Genomic DNA, 24330 nt, shown 5'->3' with positions numbered 1-24330 from the left:
CAGAAATGTTCTGTGTCCATAATTCAAACTAACAATGAAAAACAACTGCATACTCATAGAATTTTTTTTGTTTTAATCAGACATGCTTTAAACCATTTTAGTTAGAAAAAAGAATATTGATGAAAAAGGACTTTTAAGTGTTTTCACTTAGATCTTATTCCATTTAGAATAATTTAATAATAGTTCTGATTTTTGTATTGTTACTCATTTGCCTCTTTGGTCAGATCCTATTCTTAACAGAACATGAGTATTTTAACATTCAACGGATACCAATAAAAAAAACTCTGCATCAACGGGATAGTACCAGTTAGATCCATTTAGTTGGGAACTAATTCAACTCCATGGTGCTCAGATGACGTGTATGATAATCAAATGCAATTTTTGCCTTTTTACTGATTGCTTGTGATCACTAAGATTTTATGATCAGCCACTTGTTGCACACACACCAAAAGCACTATGCAGGTCTGAAGTACAAGACAAACTAAAATAATACATGTAGTAAAGTGTAATGTGCCTCGAAAGGTTACCTCTTTGGCCCAGGCGGGCTTGTCGTTGCTGCTGGGCGCCTGGTCTTTGTAGTGGTACAGCTGCTTCTTGTCCTGGGGCGGTCGTGGTGACTCTTGCTGCTGCTGCTGCTGTAAGGACACCAGGTATGCTCGCTCCTGCTGCAGCTGCCTCTGCAGCCGCTCTGCCTGACGCTGCTCTTCAATCTGCTTCCTCTTATACTCCTGAAAATTGACACAGAGCAGAGAGATAACAGGTGAACAAAACTTTAACTGAACTCTCTGCATAAAAGCACTCTCAGAAAAAACACTACAGTCGAAAGATTTTAAAGGATGAAAGACACATTTTTTCATGCCCAAAATATGTAATCCCTGTTATGCCAATACTATGAAAACCATCATTGGTGACTAAACTAGGCTGGTTTCAAGCAGTGTGGATGCCTATTGCCTTTTCAAGAATTTTTTAATTGACTTAATTGGCTATAACAGAAAAAATGTACAGAGCTATATAATGTTGATGCAGGATTTCCAGACAGGCATTACATTTTATTGCATTATTTCTATTTTTATTAAACTGTTATCAGAAAGCAAAATATGCCATTGACTGACTGTCCATGTATGTTTGTATGTGTCTCAAACTGTCTCATCGTTAGTGTGCGTGTGTGTGCATGTGCGTGTTTGTGTCCAGTGTTGGTTCTGCTGACAGGTGAGACCATTATGTTGTTATGGGTGCCACTACTTTTGGGAGGTTAAAAGTTTATTTGTCACATACACAATCATATAGTGGAATGCTTTAACTGACTGCTCTCAAAAGATAATAGCTAAAGAAATGAAAATATAAGCAAGTATAGGGCAAAAAATTAAAGAATTTAAGAACATAAAATGTTTCAGATCATGAAACAAATTTAAATACAGTATAAGACAAAGATAGCAGAAGTGAGCACAAAATGTAGTTTTTATTATCAAGGGGAAAAAATTCAAACCTACATGGCCCTGTGGGGAAAAAGTGTTTGAACTTAACTGTGGTTTAACCACACCTGAGTTCAATTTCTCTAATCACACCCTCCCAATCAAGACGTCACTTAAATAAAACTGTGGCTGTGAAGGAACTGGGAGAGGTAGCTGAGATGGCTGAGAGGAAACACCTCAAGTACTCTGAGTAGGCAGCAGAGTGCAAAGAGGCTGGCTGGAAAGCCAGGAGATATCCTGTGGCCGGTTCAACTACTCCGTAGGGCCGGGATGACAGGGTCAAGTCTGAGGAAAGTTGTGAAGGAGCTGGGAGAGGAGGCTGAGAAGGCAAACTACTGGTTGTGGCTCCAGAGTAAGGAGCATGGATATGGACAAACACCCCTTTAAGGGTAGCTGTAGGTGGTGGCGGTGAGACGTCCCCATATGCCACTGACCCCCACTGGGAGATGGGGGCGAAACATCAGTGAATGGCGGTGTCCAGCTGATGGCCATGCAGCTGCCCACATTGCCATGGAAGGAGGTGCAACGGGCCTGAGAATTGAAGCAGGAACCAACATCTGATCTGTGCAATGATTTGGATCTGCCTGACATAGTGATGTAGACCTAAAAATCCTGAAAGGCAAGACATCATCAACTTTCAGGAGCACGGTGAGTAGCACTTCTTTGGGAACTGGCTGTAATACGACAAACGTCTAAAGTGCTGATTTAACTGACTGAACTTTCAGCCCCCATACTCCAGCAGGAGGGTTAATGGAACTTGATTTATTGATGGGCAAGCCGTTGCTGCAACACTGGAACTAGGGCCGGGCGTTATGACCAAAAATGTATATCACAGAATTTTTCAAAATTCTGACGGTACCACAGCATGTTTATTAACATTTTCTACTGGTTGAGTACGGACTTAATGCAGTAGATTGACTAAGGATGGACTATTTTACTGTGATGATGTGTAAATATTGTAGAATAGTCCCACACATATCATAAAAAAAAAATACCAGTATTCGCTATTAAAACGGTATACCGCCCAGCCCTAACAAAAAACATGTTTTCGAAGGGTTCCTTGAGTTCTCGTTCAGCTCCTTTGAATTGGTCCCTCGGTCTGACGACATTTCAGTAGAAGTTCCTCTTCTGGCGGTGAACCATCTCAACACCATCAAGTACGCGTCAAAACCCATATTCCTGAGGAGATCCAGATGTACGTCTCTGACACTTAAAGATGATTACCCAGCATTTCTCTTGACGTCTGCCTACTTTCACCATCATGGGCCCAAAACAATCCACACTAGTGGGATAAAAGGTGGGTTTGTGTAACCTGAGACAAGCCTCAGAAAAGTCAGCCATCCTTGGAATGAAAGGCTGACCTCTCCAACGCTCCAACGCAGGCTTGTTGATGCTTACGGAGTGCCTCTCACCCTCTGATGATCCAGAATGATCTCCACAGCTCTGAAAAAACTCACTTGAGATCTGGGTGATGCAGATCAATGTCATACATCTGGATGAGTAGATGTTTCACTGGGTGAGTGGCATTAAGGACAATCAAGTGGCAACAGGATGTTGACCACCCACTCTTATTAGGCCAGAGGTTGAATCCAGGACAGGTGCCAAGGTGAGTAGGTGACTACTGGATGACACTGGTTTCCCTGTAGCAAGGACCTTATAGTCCTCAGGAAAGGACTACTTCTAAGCTCTCAGTAGGATTTCGGGTTTCAACTAGCTGACAGATAGCAGGTGTCTGTCAGTTCCTGTATCTCCAACACGCTTGCCCCAATGAACACCTTGAAGCAGCAGGACTGGGAATGCAGCCAGGCAGGCACCATGGTAGAGTCAGAACAGATGAATCTGGTCCTCCTTTGTCTTTGTCCTCAGGCAGGCCACAGTGCTTCAGCCTGTTCTGAAGCATTGCCAACAATAAGCACTTCTTTAGTGATACCCTCGATAATGGTCTGTGGGCATGTATGCTAGAGGAAAGGTAAGGAGAGGCAAGAACTTCAACTCATCCTCCCAATTGACCTTTGCATGAAGCAGTACCACAGGTATATCCAGGTCATCCCAATCTTGTTGCTTATCCCATAGTTGCCAGATGACGAGTTTTGCCCTGAAGAAAGCCAACAGCTCAATTAAGAGGTCCTATTGTGAAGCTAGGACCTTGTAAATGTTCCTCAGGGTCAGAGCGGCACAGGACACCAGAATGTACTGAGACACAGGGTCTTGTCGTGTGCCAACCACAGGTCTAGGCTCTGTGATTGGGTGTCTTGTGGCAGGTGATCCAGGACACTTGGCTCATTGCAGGCCCACTGTCGCGACTCAAAGCCTGCCAACAACAAAAGATCTCTAACATCCCCTAGCTGGTAATGCTTGGAAACATGGCACTGTAGTGCACACATAGCAAAAAAAAGATATGCAGTTCTGGAGATGCTATGGCTCAGTCATCTAACCACCCACAAAAACATCCAAAGAAGCCAGTCGCAGAAGAAGGTAAACAGAGCCAGTAGGAGAACCACCTGAGGGATGCTGCCAACTTATCTGCAACTTAAGTACAGTGCACATTAAATTATCATTTCTGCTCGCCCTAGACTCTGTGTCTTCTTTCACTAAATCGATCAATTTTGCCCCTTGCATGCATGGTAGTTAGCTAACCAGATGTTTACATTTTTTTTTCATCTTTATTTTTTTCTCAGGCCATGCCTCCCCTGAAGTCCTTTGTCGCCCCCTAGGGGAGGCGAGCCTTACACTTTGAAAACCGCTGGTCTACAGTACATACACAGAAATGGTAAAAACATATAAGAATACTGAATAATAAACATTTCGTTTTAGGATAAACGTTACAAATAGGTTATGGCCAGGATGCCATTTCAAAGATACAAAAACTAGTTTGTGTCGATTATTCAATGTTGTTTTTCTTCTGGTGAAAAGTAAAAAGCAGTGCTAGTGTGTGCGTCTGTCTTGGTTCAGTATTGACTAGATACTGACTGCCTGCACGTCACAATCTGTGGCTTTGTGGATTGGCATGAAATGGGCTTGCCACATCCTGGTAACCAAGACATTACAAACAACCGAGTCATTGCCCATTGATAAGTTAGCTGGTTGAGACATTTCAGGGGCGATTACTTTGCAAACACACACACACACAAAAAAAAAATAATTAATAATGAAAACGTGTTGTTATAATTGAAGTTTCAGGTGATAATATGTAGGCGACCCTTAATAAATATGGTAAAATAAACTACAAAATTAGCAGAGAAGTAAAGATCTTACCAATTCAAATGTAGTGATATACTGAGTGATGTACTGTGAGATGCTTTTGAGGGGTGTGAAGTTTCATTTTCACTGCACTTTAGTGGTTAACACTTAAAACTGTCTTACATGTCCACTGGGGAAAACCTCACCTAATATCAGTCAAAGTCTAACTGTGTTTACTGGTAATCTCTTAAGTGTAACACTGTGGAAACAGTAAACACAATGTGGAGCTCAGAGTAGAACAAAATTATACCAAATACAGAGCAGGAACACACATCAAATGAGACACATGTTCAGGAATTTACTGCTTCACTGCACAATGGGAGGACAGCTTCCCACATTTAAAATTAATCACATGATCATCTTTGCAGGTAATAATTCTGAATAAGGTGCACAAAAATATGAGAGATGAGTCATCAGACTGGTGTCAAAGAACCACAAAAGCTGAATGTTAATAAACAGGACTAAAGCCTGATGTCAGCCTGCACTATTCATTCAGCTGTGTTTGTGTGTTTTGTTACCAGCAGTAATGCCTGCTCCTGCAGGAGCTGCTGCTGCAGGATCTCCAGCTGCCTCTGCTCCTCCTCCAGCTGTCTACGGATATACTCCTAACCAATCAGTGACCAGACCGGCATCAGATTCAGCCGATCAGAGAGCCACCAAGTGGCAGAGAAGCAAATCAGAGCCCAGGCAACCAGTGACATCAGCAGAGCAGGAAACAGAAGAAGAGGAAAAAGAAAGAAAAGGGCAGACAAAAGTGAAGATTTATTGAAGAGGCGTGAAAGCAGGGATTTAGTCAGAAATAAACAAGGCCAGACAAAATGAGAACGACAGAAAGTCGCAATTAGTAGAACAGGACTTATTATTGAGATGGTAATGTTAAAGATCAGCTTGAAATCATAAGTGCAAGAGGAAGAAATTTAAGGAAGTGGAAGACAACTTTTTTAAAACAGAAGCAGTAGTGTCCTTCAACGACTCATCGACGTAATTGATGACAGTTCAGTACATCAAGTACATTCACAAGTCTATGATTGTTTCTGCACATATATAGACATTTAAACCTAAACATATATTTCAAACAATGTTAAGCTCCAAGTGGGTGGAAGGAACTGACTGGGGTGTTTCTATGAGGATTTTCATGATCTCCCTGTGTCTGCTGTGTTTCCCCTCACATATAAATGCATGTTAGGTTAATGTGAGTATGAATGGTTACTCTCTACATGACAATACAGATGCATTCTCTATTACAATCAGAACAAATAATTTAAGTTCGGTCATACTCAAGATGTGCAAATTGATGACAGATCATAATTACACTCAGTAAATCTGAACTTTTGTTCAATAGTATTAAAGTTCAGATATATTTTAGCAGTAAACTAAATGATTAACTATTCTACTCTTTCTACTAGATTAATCAATAGAATTATACCAAAAAAAAGTTGCTGTGTGAAATAAATGCTGTTTTGCACGCAATTTAAATATCTTCCAAAATGGAGGCAGTTGAAAACTCTCTTTACATTTTCTTTGTCCTTCTTTCTTTTGTGCCCTTGTGTATCCATGGTTCCCTAATGTTTATGTGATAAGGTATGAAGTATTAAGTAGGTAGAAGTAGGCCACAGACATGACAATGAAAACGCCACATCACTCCATCACATCAGGTGTTTTCTTGCCTGTTCTCGCTCTGCGTGCCTCCGCTCCTCCTCCCGGCGGAGCTGCTCCATCTCTTCATACCTCCTTCTCTGATCTCGCTCCTTCTGCTTCCTCAGCTCCCGCTCCCGATGCTGTTGCTGTAGGCAAAAACCGTTTTACACAACAATGTCTCAGCTGTGTGTGTGTGTGTTTTTCTGGCATTTGGATGGGGGCTAGGTGCTAACAACACAGGTGTGGTGGATTTTCATGGGGCAGATGGGCATGGGATGCTTTTTACAGGTTAAGACAGCAGCAAGTCTAAATCAGGGAGTCTAAATCAGTCATTCTCATTTATCACTCTCTGCTTCAGGACTACAAATGAAGGTTATATAGAAAAACTCAACTAATATGCATCTATGTATTATTTACTTATTGAGTTACTGTATATTTTAATGTTTTTTATATAATTAAGAAAGTCCAAGCTACCTCCTCCAGCCTCCGTCTCTGTTCTTTCTGCTCCTCGATGCGTTTCTGTCTCTCGGCCAGTAGTTGGCGTTTGTGTTCCTCATTCTGCTGCTGCTCTAACTGCTGGCGCCGGATCAGCTCCGACCGCTCCTTATTGGCCAGCTGGAGACGCAGGAAGTCCCGTCTCAGAGTGGACTCGCCGGGAATGTTGATGATGGAGCTGAAGGATAAATTCATTTTTGGTATTTTATTTTCAAGAAAAAACATAATCACAGCAACAAACAAAAAATTAAATCAACATTTTTCATGGTTATTATAAGTTAAACAGAAACATAAAAATGAAACTGAGTAGTGCCAGTAGTGTAGTGACAGTAGCTATACTAGTAATCCAGTGGCAATAGCACAGCAGTGGATACTAGCAGTCACTCACAATAAATAGTGGAGCCAGAGGAAGTAACCACAGTTGTAGCTTTGTCAATGCTATGGCAATACTAGCAGCAGTAGCAGCAATAACTAGACAATAACTAAAAACTAGCTTTGCTTAGTAAATATGTAAACATAGTAGTGCAAGGACTGCAGTAGCAATAGGAGTATTACAAAAAAAGCTCTAGCAGTACCACTAGTAGCAAGCATAGTAGTAACAGTAAGTAGTGTCAGTAGTAGTAATCCTACCTGGGCTCTCCGATGTCCCTCTCCTCATCCTCTTCCTCACTCCCACTGTACTCATATTCTGTCTCATCTGAAGGAAAGCAAACACAGATTTCAGGTCAGTGTTCAATTGTGTTGAAACAGCCGAGCATTTAGGCATCTATCTATAGCCATTTGCAGCTGTAAGGTAAACCAGTGAGAGGGTGCATCCTCACCTCTCTCCCCCCTCCTCTTCTTGGTGCGGTCAATGTGGTCCTTCAGCTGGATGCGAACCTGCCGCTCGTTAGGAAGGTCTCTGATGAACGGGTGCTTGAGGAGCTGCTCAGTGCTCGGCCTCTGGCTGTGACTCTTCACCAGACAGCTCTCTATGAATGACTGAAACTTCTTGGACCTGGCGACACAAGTGGTTTTGGAAGATATCTTTTACTTTGAGTACCTCTAGCACAAGTATTCGGAAAATTAAGGTAAAAATTAAAGTACGTAAGTATCACTATGAATATCTGCTAAGTATGTAAAATGAAATGCTCATTGTTAAGAATAGTTCATTTTCAAAGGTCCAATTTCCCAAAGACAAGTTTTTTTTATTTTTTTTATCATAATCAGAATGAGTTTTATTGGCCAAGTATGTGTGCACATACAAGGAATATGACTCGTTTTGCTCAGTGGTATAAGAAAAGCACTTAAATAAACATAAAAATAAAAGAAATAACAAATAAATAAGAATAAAAGAAAATTAAAAAAAATGTGCAACATAAAGTAGACATTCAGAATAAAATAATAATAGAAGGAGGTATGTACATGAACTTTGGGTTACATTACATAATCCCTGGTTCTTTGATAACAGAGTGAGGCGTTTCACTATGGGAATCACCTTGGGCGTGACCAACTATGGAAGTTCCAATGACACCGCGTCTGTCTCTGACAGACAAGTTGACCTGTGATACGGGCCCCGCCCCCTTGTACAATCACTGTCAACCGACCCCTCCTTACTCATTCTAGACCGTGTTCTTTCCGTGCTTATGCAAGGAGGGAAGTCATAAACATACCTACATAACATAGCTAAACATAGCTAAATTATTTAAACATAGCTAAATAATTGACAGTTCCAGGACTTAACTTTTTAATTTTGTTTTCCCCAAAAGACAACCTTTGTGGTTGGTGGCACTCTAATGTGTTTGGTGACACGACAGTGAATTGTGGAACACTTATGCTTGGTGACACTGTGAAACCTGCCCCTGAGTCTGCTTTCCCTGAACCTGTAGGGAGGGAGACTGAAAGAGAACTTCTGGAAAACTGTGAACCATAGGAGCCTCTAAACACAGAACAATGGGTCTGATCTCCTCCCTTACTGTTCTTCTTCTTTTTAAGAGAGGAGAAGGTGAGGGAGAAGACGTGTTAGGATGATCGCTTCATCTTCCACTTTACGGGGTGACATGAACGGTTCCTGCCAACCACTGCTGCAAAGGAATGTTTACCCTGCGGCGTGAGAATGAATAAAGAGGGGTCGGTTGACAGTGATAGCAGGGGGCGGGGCTAGTATCACAGGTCAACCTGTCTGTCAAAGACAGATGTGGTGTCATTGGAGCTTCCGTAGTTGGTCACGCCCAAGGTGATTCCCATAGTGAAACACCGAGCGAAGTTTGAGAAAGAACTTGACTAGTAGTACATGTAATGAGAGTTATTGTGAGAATGGTCAAGCACTCTGCTCAGAGTTCGCCAGAGCAACAGCCTGGGGGAAGAAACTGTTTTTGTGCCAGACAGACTGGATTATTGCTGTGTAGAAGATGATCAGCAACTCCTGGGGCAGGAACTTCCTGAGCTGGTGCAGGAAGTACAATCTTTGCTGGGCCTTCTTCCCCACGGAATCAATGTGGGAGGTCCACTTCAGGTCCCATGAGATTGTTGACCGTAGGAACCTGAATAAATCCACTGTAAAGACGGTCCTGTTAAGGATGGTAAAGGAAGGGTAGATGGGGGGCTCTTCTTGAAGTCTACCACATGTTGTATTTCCACTCTGTATGCAAACTCTTTGTCGTCCTGGATGAGTCCAATGATGGTGGGGTCATCTGCAAACTTCAGGAGTTCACAGAAGGGTCCCCAGAGGTGCAGTCATTAGAGTAAAGGGAGAAGAGCAGTGGCGAGAGGACACCCCTGGGTGGCGCCAGTGCTGAAAGTCCGGGTGCTAGATGTAAAGCTTCCAAATCTCACCTGTTACCTGACAGGTGGAGGGGGGCACAATGAGGTGGGACAGCTTGTGGTGGAGAAGCTCAGGGACAATGGTGTTGAACGCAGAGCTGAAGTCCATAAACAAGACATGTGCATAGATCCCTGCAGACCCAGGGACCCAGGGGCCCCCAAGCACAATTAAAAACAGAGCCGTATATTAGAGACAGTCTGGCCAAATAGGGAATGGACCTGCTGAGCTATGCCGCTATGCTGATTGGTTCTGAGCTAGTCACGTGTTTCATGGGCATCATGTTAGATACATTTAACCAGTATTCACCCAACTAATTTATATAGGAAACTTTATAAATAAATAAATATATAGGAAAAATAAAGTCATACCATCATTAATGTGTACCTTGATCTGCCCAACACCGATTTACAAATCAAGTTAAATTTGAAGTTAACCAAGCCTTATGCTAGCCTTATGCTAGCTAGTTATCTAGACTAAACTTAGAAAAACAGCAGCTACCTCATATATACTGAGAAACCCATGTGTGCATGTACTTTATGTCCATGTAGATAGACAAATTTAATTGACACGTAACTTTGCCTCAGTTACTACGAAGTTATTATGGCTAGTGTGCTAATGTTACTAATGATAATAACAGTAAGACTAGTTTAAATTCCACTATTTCTGAGTATTTGTAATTTAAATTTTAAATAGCTTAATATTCAACATGCTTGTATTTGTGTGATACTGATATTTAACTGTGATTGAGTTGATTATCGGGGTTGCCCCTATATATTTCTGCTTCAAAAAAGACTTTGATAACATTTGATAGCAAACATGAAACATCACTTTGTGCTAGCAAGCGTGGTGACGTTTTCTAGCAATATGTTATGCTAGTAAACGTGACTTGTGTGTACCATTACACCTCTACGTTTGAGATATGTTGTTTGGACACATTGTTTGCTGCATGGCAATACTTTTTACATTAACTCATAACTTGTATGAAACTTCCCCAGGAGCTCCGTCAAAGTACTTTGGAGGCACAGAATCAGCCCAGTGCCAGCCCTCAGGCTCAACTGTGGTTAAGGCAGCAGGTGACTGGTATGGTGTATGGTGACTGTCACCATACAGTATACATTTAATTTCTAGAAGAATTACAACCAAAGGGAAATTGATTTAGTCTAAGTACCTCATTAATATATATGTATATATATATGTATATGTGTGTATGTGTTTCATCTTAGGTCCATCTTCATCCTCTACAGCAGGGGTCTTCAACGTTTTTCAGGCCAAGGACCCCAAACCGATGGAGACATTAAGTAGGGACCCCCTACCTACTCTATGTGTTCCATGTTAAACTCGGCCTAGTGCTGTTTACAAATGTACATTATTATTATCGTTTTGAATTCAATACTAAGCAACTAAGCAAGTCAAATAATACACAGGCATACATATTCTTTTTTTTTTTTTTTTAAATAAAACAACAACATAAACATACCTACATAACATAGCTAAACATAGCTAAATTATTTAAACATAGCTAAATAATTGACAGTTCCAGGACTTAACTTTAAACATAGCTTCTCTTCTGCTAATATTTCATCTGGGGACTGAATAGGCTCTCAACCAATTGTGGGGAACCTGACAGAATCAGCGTGTAATATGGGGCTTCATCATTGGCTCAGGGGAGGGGCCTACTGTGTTCAGGAGGTTTAGATTGGCAGGTCTCGCTAGTGTGATGATCTGTGTGAAATCATGCGCCATTGTCACAGCTCCTATATCACTGACTGAGAGAGAACAACTCCTGTCTCAATGTATCCCTTTACTGAAATATGTTGGATTCATGTTCATGTGTATTTAGAGGAAATTTAAATGTGTGGGGGGAAAAATTAAAAAAATATGTACAAAAAAAAAATCAACCACAGATTTTGCAACCCCCTTGCAGTTAGATCTATGCTCTACAGAGCTCTGTCTTGCACTGATCCCTTGTACTGTAAATTGTGTAGAATGTTTGGGTAGCTATATGGATAGCATGCATTCTCCCTGTAACTGTTGCATCTGCAGAGCGGGAACTACTTGAGATGTTTCATGGTACAAGAAAGACTGGGTGGACTGGCAATGATTAGTATTAACAACAAAGTTGACCATCATATTTCTTAAGCCCCCTTCACATTGAGTGAAAAACAACCTGGGTTTTTTGTAAGACATGAAAGGGTCAACCCAGGATTTTATCGGCTCAGCTCAGCTCGGCTTGGCAATGTGAACAGGAATGCTCTATCGACCTACAAATTTACATGATGAGGTTGATGTACCTGCCAGTCACATTTTGATTTTTTATTCAAAGTGGTTTTGACTGTGCTTGCCGTCAAGCTGCAATAAATACGAACCAGGGCCGGTCTGCCTTTTGTTTTTGGAGATGGTGGGGAAAGTGGAAGGTGTGAAAGTTCTGTAAAACCTGGAGTAAGACAGTCAGTGCGTTTACATGCACAGCTTAATCGAACTATGCTCGAAATTTGACTTTCTGAATGAGGTCCTTGTCCCAGTTTACATGCAGTGGAGAAAATCAAATAACTGACGGGAACATGTCCTCCTCCTCCACACTAGGTGGCGATATGTGACTTTTCATCAGGTTAATACCATGTTAATACGGCCCCCTTCCAGGTTGACCTATTACGTCATATAATAAACAAGAGTCGTTCATGTGGCAGACCGGCATTTCAAACAATAACCACATGGATAATAGTACACTTTTTTTAACCTCAGTAAGTAATGTGCGCACTATGGTGCAGATAAGATGCATGCTATCCCTCAGACGGTTCTTCTAGCTGCTGTGTTTATCTTCTTCTTCTTCTACGACCGGCTTTCTTGGATGTTTTTGTTCCGGGGTCACACGCCAGCGCAGCTGTTGTGGAGCATGCACACACGCATTATCCTGTCGTAGCCCAATTAAGCGTATACATGCTGGAAAAAAACAAACTTCAATCATTTAATTATCTGGATGTCTTAATCAGATAAGGAGCTCCGATGTTAGTCCGATTAACATGTTTACATGCACTTAAGTTCTCCAGATAGAGTCCGATTAAGGGAATACTTTTTTTTTTTCCTCATGCATGTAAACGAGATCTTCTGCCAGGCGGGGGCTCACCACAGGGTTGGGGCATGGTCTCCTGTAGTGGATGATGGTCTGCAGGCCTTTCCAAACTGTCCTAGAGTTGTTGGCAGAAAAGTGGTTTGACAACTTTTCAGTGTAACTCCTCTTTGCTGCCTTGATCTCTTTTGTCTGCTTGTTCCTGGCCTGCTAGCACAGGTCCCGATCTCCCCTCCTGTAGGCCCCTTCCTTGTCCTGGCGTAGCTGTCTCAGTCTTGTAGGGAATCATGGTTTTTCGTTGAAAGTGCAGAAAGTTTTGGTCAGCACACACACGTCCTCACAAAAGCTGTGTCACACTGTCAGTCAGTTCATCCAGGTCAGAGGTTGTAGCTTCAAAGGCGCTCCAATCAGTGCAGTCAACGCAGGCTTGTAACTGTACTTTTGAGTAATCTGTCCATCTCTCCACAGTCCTCACTACAGGTTGGCACACTTCAGCTTTTGCCTGTAGGTTGGGATGATATGGACCAGGCAGTGGTCAGAGAGTCCCAAAGCAGCACAGGGAACAGAGCAATATGCGTCTTTTATTGTGGTGTAGCAGTGGTCCAAAGAATTCATGTCCCTGGTGAGGCACATCACGTGTTGTCTGTATTATTAGCAGATACTGTATATTGTATGAACAACAGTGGCAGCTCCCTAATAGGGGGTGTAGGGCGCCGCCCCACCAAACTTGCAGGAAAAAGGTATAGACAGTAAATAATTATGGCATCTGTGTAAATACATACATTTCAAGGGCGAGGTGCGACTTCATGCTGGTCTCTAATTGGTCACTTAAAGTTTTATATGACACAATAGGTCAACCGGAAAGGCAGCCGTATTAACATGGTATCATCCCACTGAAAAGACACATATTGCCACCTAGTGTGGGGGAGGAGGACATGTTCCCATCAGCTATACGATTTTCTCCGCTACATGTAAACAGGGACAAGGACCTCATTCAGAAAGTCGAATTTCGAGCAGAACTCGATTAAGCTGTGAATGTAAATGCTGTTTTTAAGGGTACTTAAAAAACTGAACAAAATGAGCTCCTGGACCGTAGGTTGTAAAATTTATGTTCAAGTGGTTTTTAATACCCCAAATCCAGTGCGCACAATATATGACTCACCACTTTTTAGACTTCAGTCTCGGGGCAGGGTTTCTGGGAATGAGGAAGAGGGCTCTCATTGGATGCATGTCACACAGAGCTGTGGAAAAGAAAGGAAAGGAAAGGAAAGGAAAGGAAAGGAAAGGAAAGGAAAGGAAAGGAAAGGAAAGGAAAGGAAAGGAAAGGAAAGGAAAGGAATAAGTTATGGTGTAGGAGATAAGTGGTGCGAGGAAAGAAAGAGGAAGGGGTAGAAAAAAATACATTTCTTTACATGTTTTACTTAGACAAACTGTGCCAGCGGATAACAGTGTAATCACACTTACGTGGGGCTCCCTCTGCCATCTCTATAGCTGTGATACCAAGCGACCACAGATCACTCTGCAGAGAAACAAACACAAAAAAAAGCTCAGAACATGTTACCAACTCAACACTTCTAAAGTCAGGGACCTCTAAAGTCAGTATACTTATTCAGACATAAAAAATACAGATGAAATGTACCCATCTGCCACTCCGATTGTCTGGCTTCATACCAACAATATATTAATATTATTAGTGTTTCTGGGTCTTAACTGCATATTTTAGCCAAGAAACTGGCATGTTCATGGTTGAAGATGAATTGAGGTTTTCTTGACAAGTAAAGCCCCAGAGGGAGTTAATGGTGTAGGCAATCATCCTCCTCAAGTTCACTGCAGGGGTCGATGCTGTCCCTATTACTCCTTCATCCTTCATCCTTCATCCAGTAATAACTTCAGACACACGTTTTTCAGTTGTTGTTTCTGAGAGGATATGTCTCATTTTTGTTTGTGCAGTTTTGTGGAAATAAAAGATTACATGTCAAAAAATAACAGATATAATTCAGAGCTATTTTGTTAAAGGTCAGCTTGTGGTATATATTCACAGCTAGAAGCAGTTTGACAGGAATTGATGAGAAATAAAACTGGGAGCTCTACATTGGTAATTTGGGAAAGCACAGTAAGAACTGCATTACTAAAATGTATTTTTAACTGCAACATTCTTTACATAATGTGTCACATATGAACTGTTAAACTGACTGCTACGTGCATAGCACATTATTGAGTCTAAACAAATTTCCTTTCAATGCAATGCATCCTTCAAGTATTATTTAAATTATCCATACTATGTGGTAAAGCTTAAATATTCAGGGCTCAGCTTCAATACTCTAACATCGGGAAAGGGTCTGTAGCACCCAAAACTATTTATTTTAAGAAACTTTTCTGTAAAAAGGTTCATAATCCCTTCAGAAATGTCTGAAGGCAACAGCATTTACAGATTAAACATTACCTAAGTGACTCTGTATGACATGTGCCCCTACAGTGTTAAATTCGCTTCTCCAAGATTTCAAATCCAGCCCCCCCAAAAAACAAAAAACAAACAAAGGAAAAAAAAAAAAAAAACTCACACATTCTAATGTGTTTCTGCGAGGGGAGACATTTGAACTAGTAAGTGAATTCAAGTACCTTGATATTTTAATCTTACTTTTGAAGGCGACTCTAAACATTCTGTATATCCAGACCAATATAATTAAATCTCAGTAATTTTAGACAAATGAGGTCCTTTTTAACAACAGCAGCAACCAGGGTATCTCTGCATGTTATGATTTTTTTTATCATATACAACATGGGTTTACCAATTGGTCATTCTCTAGCACAGCAGTACTTAACCAGACTGAATCACTATACAAAAGAGCTCTAAAAGTATTTGATAAGAAAAACACTCTCCCATCATCATTGTTATATACTCCAGAAACATGATCTCCTAAAGTTTGATAATTTTAAAATGTTTAAGTATGTCTACTCAGTATATAAGACTCTTAACGGACTTGCGCCATCTACACTGCACGACTGCATTAAACAGAAGGTAAACAATAACGTTTCACTAGGGCCACTATAAAAGGGGATTATATAATACCACTAAGACACACCACTTTTAGTCAGTTCGTGCTGTCAATCAAAGGCAGTCACATTTGGAACAATTTACCACTTACAATACAGGAATGCAATACATATACAACTTTTAAAATACATCTAAATATCTATCTAAACAACGGCTTAAAAGTAATCACTGTTAATCTTATTTGAGATACATTGTACCTGAATGCACTTTGTAATATAAAGCACTGCCGTTATAGCACTTTATTATACTTTCTTGTATCCATGTCTTGCTTTGTATGTTGAATTTTCGTTTTGTTGTATGTTTTGAATGCATTGTAATGTAAAGCACTCTTGTTGTTTCATCATTTTATTGTAATTGGTATCTGTGTTTCGTTTTTGTTTTCTTTTTTATTAAGCTTTTGTTTTGTCACTTGTCTGGTTTGGTTTGTCAACACTGTGTCTGCTTTTATGTCTGTTCTCTGTTCTCGGGTTCTCGAGTCAGTAGTTCCTTTCACATGGACCAAAAAAATCGGGTTGGCACGGTTAAACGACCCGGGTCAACGTCCCTGCAATCGACCCGAGAATTTATCGTCTCGGCTCGACGCGGGTTCGATGTCAACAGGAATGCCGCATCGACCGATCGTTTTTCGTTCTGATGTTGTTGTATCTGCCTATTAAATTCTGATCGACAGCCTGACAGACTGTATCACTGTAAAAGCTTCAGCTTAAAAAACAAGTTGTGGTCTACTCCCATAAAGACCGATCTCTGAAGGGCAGATATTGTAAACAAATCAAATGCGTTGATACACGATCATTAATGGAAATGCATAGATGAACGGCAACTGTGCGACTGTGTTTATAGTTTGTAGAGCGATATTCCACACATTTTTAACCATTATGGCAGCACTCTGCATCCGAGGAAAATGGGAGATTTGACGGCAGATACTGGGCTCTATGCAGGACACAGTGATTTATTCTATTATCGGAAGCCTTTTGAAAGAGCGGGGGTTTGACCGATCCATTCTTCAACAAACTGCAATGTTACCGGCAATGTACGCAATGACGTGGGGAGGAACAAACATTCACGCAGCTCTCACAGCGGGATGTCCGACCCAGGACTTCTGCCGACGTGAAAGCCAACCAAAGACGGGTCTGAAAATTTTCGTTGTGAATGAGCCCTTAATGCCCACTGACCGTAAGGTCTCCACACCATTAACAAGAAACACCATGTGATAACACGATCGATGCCGATGTTGCTACGAAACTGACAAAACAACCTCGGACACTGTTTTGTCAACTATTTTTATATATTTTTTCACAATTCTAATTCTGTAATTTTTTTCATTACATCGTGTTTTTTTACTTTTATCTCAATTTATTTGATCGTTTTTGTGTGTTTACTTTCATATGCAATGAAGCTATGGCGACAAAGCAATTTCCCTCGTGGATCATTAAAGTCTGTCTAAGTCTAAGTCTCAATGTTGACTGTCACACCTGTAATAATGTATAATATTTATTTATGAAATCACATGGAGACACGCCTGGATTGCAATAACTTCTTGTTTTTCTTTTTCGCTTCCTCTTCCATGAACCAACCACAACACAACACTGGTAACATACTCCACTTAGTGGTAGGAGTCATTTCAGCACATACATTACAACACCTCTGCTGAGTTTGTGGTTATTGCAGTCTGATGACCAATGACGGGAATAACGGTGTTAAAATAAACGGCGTTACTAACAGCGTTATTTTTTTTTTTCAGTAACGGGTAATCTAACCAATTACTATTTCCATCGTTACAACGCCGTTGCCGTTACTGAAAATTAAATGGGGCGCGTTAGAAACTAAAGTGTGAAGTGTACATTTTTGTGATGAAGAAAATGCTTGAAGTACAGTAGCCTATAGCCCCTTTCACATCGAGCTCTGACCCTGATGTATCTGCCTGTTACATTCTGACTCGAAGGCCTGACAGACTGTATCATTGTAGAAACATTGTAGTTTTGGTCTCAGGCACCGTGCAGGACGCAGTAATTTATTGTAATATTATCAGCCTTTTAAAGGGGGTTTGACCGATCCATTCTTCAGGTCATCAACAAACTGCAACGTGATCTGTAATGTACGCAATGACGTATGGACGAGGAAAAAACAGGCACGCAACTCTCACAGCGGGAGGTCCAACCCGGGACTTTTGCCGATGTGAAAGCACCAATCCCCAAAGGGATTTTCGATTTGAAAGCGGTATATATCTACTAGTTGTGGCCTGAGGTACAATAAATATAAAGGTTCTGTGTAAGTACGTGTCTATGCAATTCTACTCTATGCAACTGGCTTGTGAAACCTGCTAAGAAAAAATCCAAACTATTAGACATATTTAAACTTAACTAAAACTAAAAAGAACAGTAACGCAATAGTTACTTTCCCTTGTAACTAGTAGAGATACACCGATCGGATATTTGTATCGGTATCGGTACCGATATCGAAGACAATTCTAGATCAGGGATCGATGACAATGAGCCGATCCATATCGGTAATGGATGTTTAATTCCCATTTGCACTAAACTATTTTAAGAGCTGATTGCTATTTATTTTGAAAGTCTACCAACCAAGCCAGTGAAGCTATTGCTTTATTCTAAATTTCAGCTCCTTTATTTATTATTTAATATTTATTTTGTCTTACATTGGATTTTGAATCCCTCATTGTTACCATAATTCCGCGCTGTTTTTCTGTATCGGTATCGGCCGATACTAAACCTCAGATATCGGTATCAGTGGTGAGAAAAAGGCGGATCGGTGCATCCCTAGTAACTAGTTACTTTTATAGGGGAGTAAATCAGTTACTTACTCAGTTACTTTTTGGGAGAGGTAACAAGTATCTATAACAAATTACTTTTTAAAAGTAAGGTGCCTAACACTGCTGATGACTGTTACAAGCGGAGTGAGCGACAAACAATGAAATTCATAAGTCTGAGAATGGAAAAAGATGCTAATTTCACAGGTCACAGAAATGCATCTGTTCTGGGTTTAGCATAAGTATTCACAGTAGTCCTATTCACCTAGCAAGCTGTTTAACTTTATAACATGCTACAAGTAGATTATAAATCAAAACTCCTTGAGTGGACGGTGTCAACAGTTTGTCATTATCAAGGTAACATCACGTGAAAGGAGGTAAGTGGTGTTCCACATCTATTCAGAGGATCTAGAGCCCTTACGACTCTCACACTCAATCACTTACAGCTGATGTCACTTAAGTCAGTGAGGATGCAGGGCTCGAGTCTTTGGGGGGTCGAACTGGAATTGGGCCTTGCACACCAGACACTTCCCTTAGTGATCCTTGCAAATGTGTACTCATTGCGCAGTAAGTCTGATGAACTGCAAGCTAATGTTTTTCATATGTATGAATACCAGTTTGCTTCCACCCTTGCTTTAATGGAAACATGGTTGAATGGGAATGACAGCGATGACAGCCTGAATATAGACGCTTATCTCTCATCTCGGTTTACAATCAAAAGCAAATGCATCTGCAGCCACAGAACATGTTAAAAGCTACCGCTTATCTTCACTAGGGTCGCAGGGGTTGCTGGAGCCTGTACCAGCTGTCGGGCGGGGTACACCCTGGACAGGTTGCCAGTCTATTGCAGGGTTAACAGAGAGACAAACAAGCATTCGCACTTATATAGTCAGTGGATTGTTAATACATGACATTAGTGACCATGTGCCTGTGTTTACAAAATATGACTATATTATAGAAAAAACAATAAGTGATAACAAAACTAGATATAGAGATATAAAACTGGGAAGAAGTGCATAAAGAGGACAATGTTAATAGTACTTATAACACATTTATCTATATATTTTTATCACTATATAATAAGAATCGTCCAGTAAAAGAAGTAAACAAGAGGCAAAACTATTTAGACAAGCCATGGATGACTAAAGATCTTCAAAATGCCTCCAAAAAAAAAAAGAATTGAAGCTATATAAAGATTTAATAAAATATGGAACTGTGGAAGCAGAAAACAAATATTCTTAAATAGAGATATAAAAACAAGTTAATTAATATTATGAGGATATGTAAGAAGGATTATTATAACAAAATATTAGAGAATAATAAGAAAAATACTAAGGGGATATGGAATATACTAAACAATATTATAACAAATAAATCAAATAATATAAACTACCCTAAGCTCTTTATTGATAAGTATAAGACTTTTGATAACATGAATGATAAAGTCAGTGGGTTTAACAACTTCTTTGTCATCATAGGACCAAATCTGGCAGCAGAAATCAAGCTACATCTACAACAGTAAATTAGTATATAGACATCTTTCTAACAGTATTAAAGGAGAGAGAAATTCTTGATGCTGTGAGCAAATGTAAAAATAAAATGTCTTTGGATTGTAATGGAGTTGACATGACTTTAGTAAAAAAATTAAAAAACCCACTGACTTATATCTTCAACTTATCGTTCAAAACGTGTTCTTTTCCATCCAATATGAGAACAGCTTAAGTAATTCCACTATATAAATCTGGAGATAAACTGTGCTTCACCAATTATAGGGTGACATCTATACCACCACAGTTTCATTCATTGAAAAGCACAAACTGTTCAGAAAAAAGAGATCAACTGTAATGGCACTTGCAGAACTAATAACAGAGGTAACAACTTGCACTGACAATAAAAACATTGCACTGGGGGTATTTATAGTTGGAAAAAAAAGCATTTGACATCATCGATCACAGTACATTATTTAAAAAAAATTGAAAGGCATGGCATCAGAGGGATTGTGTTGGATTGGCTGTAAAGCTATATACAGAACCGCCAACAGTTTGTGCAAATAGGAGACTATAAATCATCTTCCCTAGATATAAGGTGTGGAGTCCTACACGGGTCTGTGTTAGGGACAAAACTATTTATTTTATATATAAATGACTTATGCAATGTATCAACAACACTGAAAAGTATATTTTTCGCTGATAACACCAATAACTTTTGTTCCGGAAATAACCTACAGAAGCTACTGGAGATGGTAGCATCAGAAATATATACACTGAAGACATAGTTTGACTCAAACAAATGATATTTAAATTTGAATAAAACTAAGATGATGCTATTTGAGAAACAATAAATCAGTTGCTCAAACACAAATCATGATCAATAATGTTAACATAGAGACTGTGAATGAAACCAGATCTCTGGGTCCTTGTTATCATACAATCTCAGAAGGAAGGTGTCTGTGGGGCGATTTTGTGGAATACACTGGATGAGGAAATCAGCCACTGTGAAAATGTGACACAATTTAGGAAGAGGTATAAAGAGATGGTTTTAACAGGATATAGGAATGAAAAGGAGGTATTTAGAGCACTTTAAATATTATTGTTGTTGTTATTGCTGTTATTATTATTTAGCACAACATTACTAGTATTTTAAGTCATGTTGTATTAGTAGAAGCATTATTAGTTTTGTGTCCTTTGTTTCTTTTTCAATTGTATATGCATTCAATTCATCACATGCTTTCATCTCAACCATTAACTCACTCTGTGGATTACAGACTTCCTTACAAACAGGTTACAGAGAGTACTCGTGAACAACATTCTGTCCAACATCCACTTCACCTCCACCGGCTCACCTCAGGGCTGTATCCTCTCTCCACACCTCTACATCCTTTACACAGATGACTGCAGATTCGTCCAGCCAGATTGTCATCTTGTGAAATTTGCTGATGACACAGTCCTACTGTCCCTGCTCTCCGGACACAGACAACATCATGGGTCAGCCCTGCCCAACTTTGTGGAGTGGTGTGGCAGTTTCTACCTTGAGCTCAACATACATAAAACTAAGGAGATGATCGTGACCTTTTCACCTAAACAGAGACAGTTGGCTGAGGCTGTCACCACCATCATTCAGGGGAAGCCAGTTGAGGTTGTTGAGGAGTACAAGTACTTGGGAACTACGGTCCCCTCCAAAGGTATTGGAACTGCAATGCAAATTCCTTTGTTTTTGTTGTTCACTGAAGACATTTGGGTTAAAGATCAAAAGATGAGCATGAGACAAAAGTTCAGAATGTCAGCTTTTATTTCCTGCTATTTAAATCTAGATGTGTTAAACAACTTAAGATATATCACCCTTTGTTTGAGTTTCAAGTGAGTAAAACTACTAGAACATGTGACTGACAGGTGTTTCTTCTTGACCAGGTGTTGCCTTTAAGGTTGATTGTTCAACATTAAATAGCTCTGCATGACTAGTGTACTTTTTGGCCTGGGTTGAAACCTATAAAATATGCATTTCTTGTTAAAGAGGATAAACCAACATGAAGACCAGAGAGCTGTCTATGGGAGAAAAGCAAGCCATTTTCAAGCCAAGAAAAGAAGGAAAATCAATGAGAGCCATTGGACAAACATTGGGCATAGTAAGCACAACAATCTAGAATGTCCTGAATAAGAAAGAAACTACTGGTGTACTGAGCAACAGATGTCCAACAGGTCGGCCAAGGAAAACAACAGTAGTTGATGACAGAAATATTGTGAGAGCTGTGAAGGAAAAACCTCAAAACATCAGTAAGTGACATCACCAACGACCTCCACAGTGCAGGGACATTAATCTCTACCAAAGTGATGGAAAGGCCAAAGTGTGGAGAAAGAAAGGAACTGCTTATGATCCGAAGCATACAAGCTCATCTGTGAAGCATGGTGGAGGTAATGTCATGGCTTGGGCGTGCATGGCCACTTCTGGAACAGGCTCATTAATATTTACTGATGATGTAACTGATGATGGTAACAGCAGAATGAATTCCAAAGTGTACAGAAACATTTTGTCTGCCAATTTACAGAGAAATGCATCCAAACTAATCAGGAGGAATTTTATCATGCAGCAGGACAATGACCCAAAGCACACTGTCAACAAAACAAAGGACTTCATCAGGGGAAAATGTGGAAGGTTTTACACTGGCCAAGTCAATCACCTGACCTTAACCCAAATGAGCAGCATTCACCTCCTGAAGAGGAGACTGGAGGGAGAAACCCCCCGAAACAAACAAGAACTGAAAGAAGCTGAGGTTAAATCCTGGAGTAGAATCAGAAATGAAGAATCCAACAGTTTGGTGATGTGGATGGGTCACAGGCTTGAGGCAGTCATTGCAAGGAATGGTTATGTCACCAAATATAAAATGTTATTTACTTTAAGATTACTTTTGCTCATCTAAAAATGCTGGGGTGCAAAACAAAGGGTGATATGTAAGCCGTTTAACACATCTAGATGTAAATACCAGGAAATAAAAGCTGACATTCTGAACTCGTCTCATACTCGTCTTTTGATCTTAAACCCAAATGTCTCCAGTGAACAACAAAAACAAGGGGATTGGCCTTGCTGTTCCAATACTTTTGCAGGAGAATGTACCTTTTACCAATTTCACATCAACCCAGGTTGACTCGCCTTTGGTGTGCTTTCACATGGCCAGAAGTCCTGGGTCAGACCTCCCGCTGTGAGAGCTGCGTGCCTGTTTTTTCCTCCCTCTAATACGTCATTGCATACATTGCTGGTACCTCTGCTCCTTGGATCCAACTCATGGATTACCAATTGCTATAATCGTTGAAAAAGTGTGGGATATCGCTACACAAGCTCTATATAAACACATGCACTGCAATTTCCCAAACATGACATAGGACTAATTAACCTATGCGCTTCCATTAACAATTGTGTAACAACACATTTGATTTGTTTGATTTAAAAAAAATGAACAAAACTCTCTGCCCTTCAGAGATCGGTCTTCATGGGAGTAGATCAAAACTTCTTCTACAATGATACAGTCTGTCAGGCTGTCAAGTGACAAATCACAATGTAACAGCCAGAAACATCAACATCAGAACAAAAAACCTGTGTCGACGCAGCATTCCTCTTCACATAGAAGCCGTGTCGAGCCAAGCCGATAAAATCCCGGGGCGACCCAAGTTTTTCGCTCAGTGTGAAAGAGGCTTTAGACAATGTGCTGAGGTTTTCCTCCAACACAGAGGAAATTTTAAAGAAGTGCCATCAGCGATAGTATATACTCATCTCATCTCCCATACCACTTAATCCTCACTAGGGTTGCGGGAGTTGCTGGAGCTTATTCCAGCTGGTACACCCTGGACAGGTCGCCAGCCTATTGTAGTGCTAACAAACAACCAACAAACAACCATTCACACGCACACCTAGGGTCAATTTAGAGTCACCAATCAGCTTAACAAGCATGTCTTTGAAGGTGGGAGGAAACCAGAGTACCTGGAGAAAACCCACGCAGACACAGAGAGAACATGCAAATTCTACCCAGAAAGGCCCGAGCCTGGACCTTCTCGCTGGGAGGCATCAGCACTAACCACCGAGTCACTGTGCCGCCCTAGTATATACTAAACTCCTTTGGAGTCACTAACAACATTCTCACAACATTCTATTATGCTTTCACTCCTTTACATGTTGGTTTCATCCCATTACTCTGCAGTACAGAAACCGTCTGTTGAACCGGTGAAGGTCTGCTCTAAAATCATCGGCCAGCCTGTTCGTCGCCTCACTGTCCTGTGTCAGACAACAGAGAAAGCACGCAGGACA

At 40.5% G+C, this 24330-nt stretch overlaps 1 protein-coding gene across 15 annotated transcripts in view; it reads right to left on the bottom strand.

Moving 5' to 3' along the window:
* tnikb (TRAF2 and NCK interacting kinase b) overlaps window positions 1-24330 on the bottom strand; it is an 82070-nt gene that overhangs the window by 37105 nt on the left and 20635 nt on the right. For 10 of the 15 annotated variants that reach the window (XM_047612241.1, XM_047612242.1, XM_047612246.1 and 7 more), the window contains exons 8-15: window positions 14180-14234; window positions 13878-13956; window positions 7667-7842; window positions 7476-7542; window positions 6825-7023; window positions 6380-6496; window positions 5231-5317; window positions 528-728 (exon numbers count right to left, since the gene is read on the bottom strand). In XM_047612241.1, the coding sequence (XP_047468197.1) occupies window positions 528-728; window positions 5231-5317; window positions 6380-6496; window positions 6825-7023; window positions 7476-7542; window positions 7667-7842; window positions 13878-13956; window positions 14180-14234 (981 nt within the window). The remainder of the gene's footprint in view (window positions 1-527; window positions 729-5230; window positions 5318-6379; window positions 6497-6824; window positions 7024-7475; window positions 7543-7666; window positions 7843-13877; window positions 13957-14179; window positions 14235-24330) is intronic. The other 5 variants (XM_047612244.1, XM_047612252.1, XM_047612247.1 and 2 more) reach the window with 1 other exon arrangement.

Source organism: Mugil cephalus, chromosome 18 (genome assembly GCF_022458985.1).
Source record: "Mugil cephalus isolate CIBA_MC_2020 chromosome 18, CIBA_Mcephalus_1.1, whole genome shotgun sequence".
Taxonomy (NCBI): Eukaryota; Metazoa; Chordata; class Actinopteri; order Mugiliformes; family Mugilidae; genus Mugil; species Mugil cephalus.
Note: the sequence above shows the minus strand (reverse complement) of the source record. Positions and strands in the feature narration are given on the sequence as shown.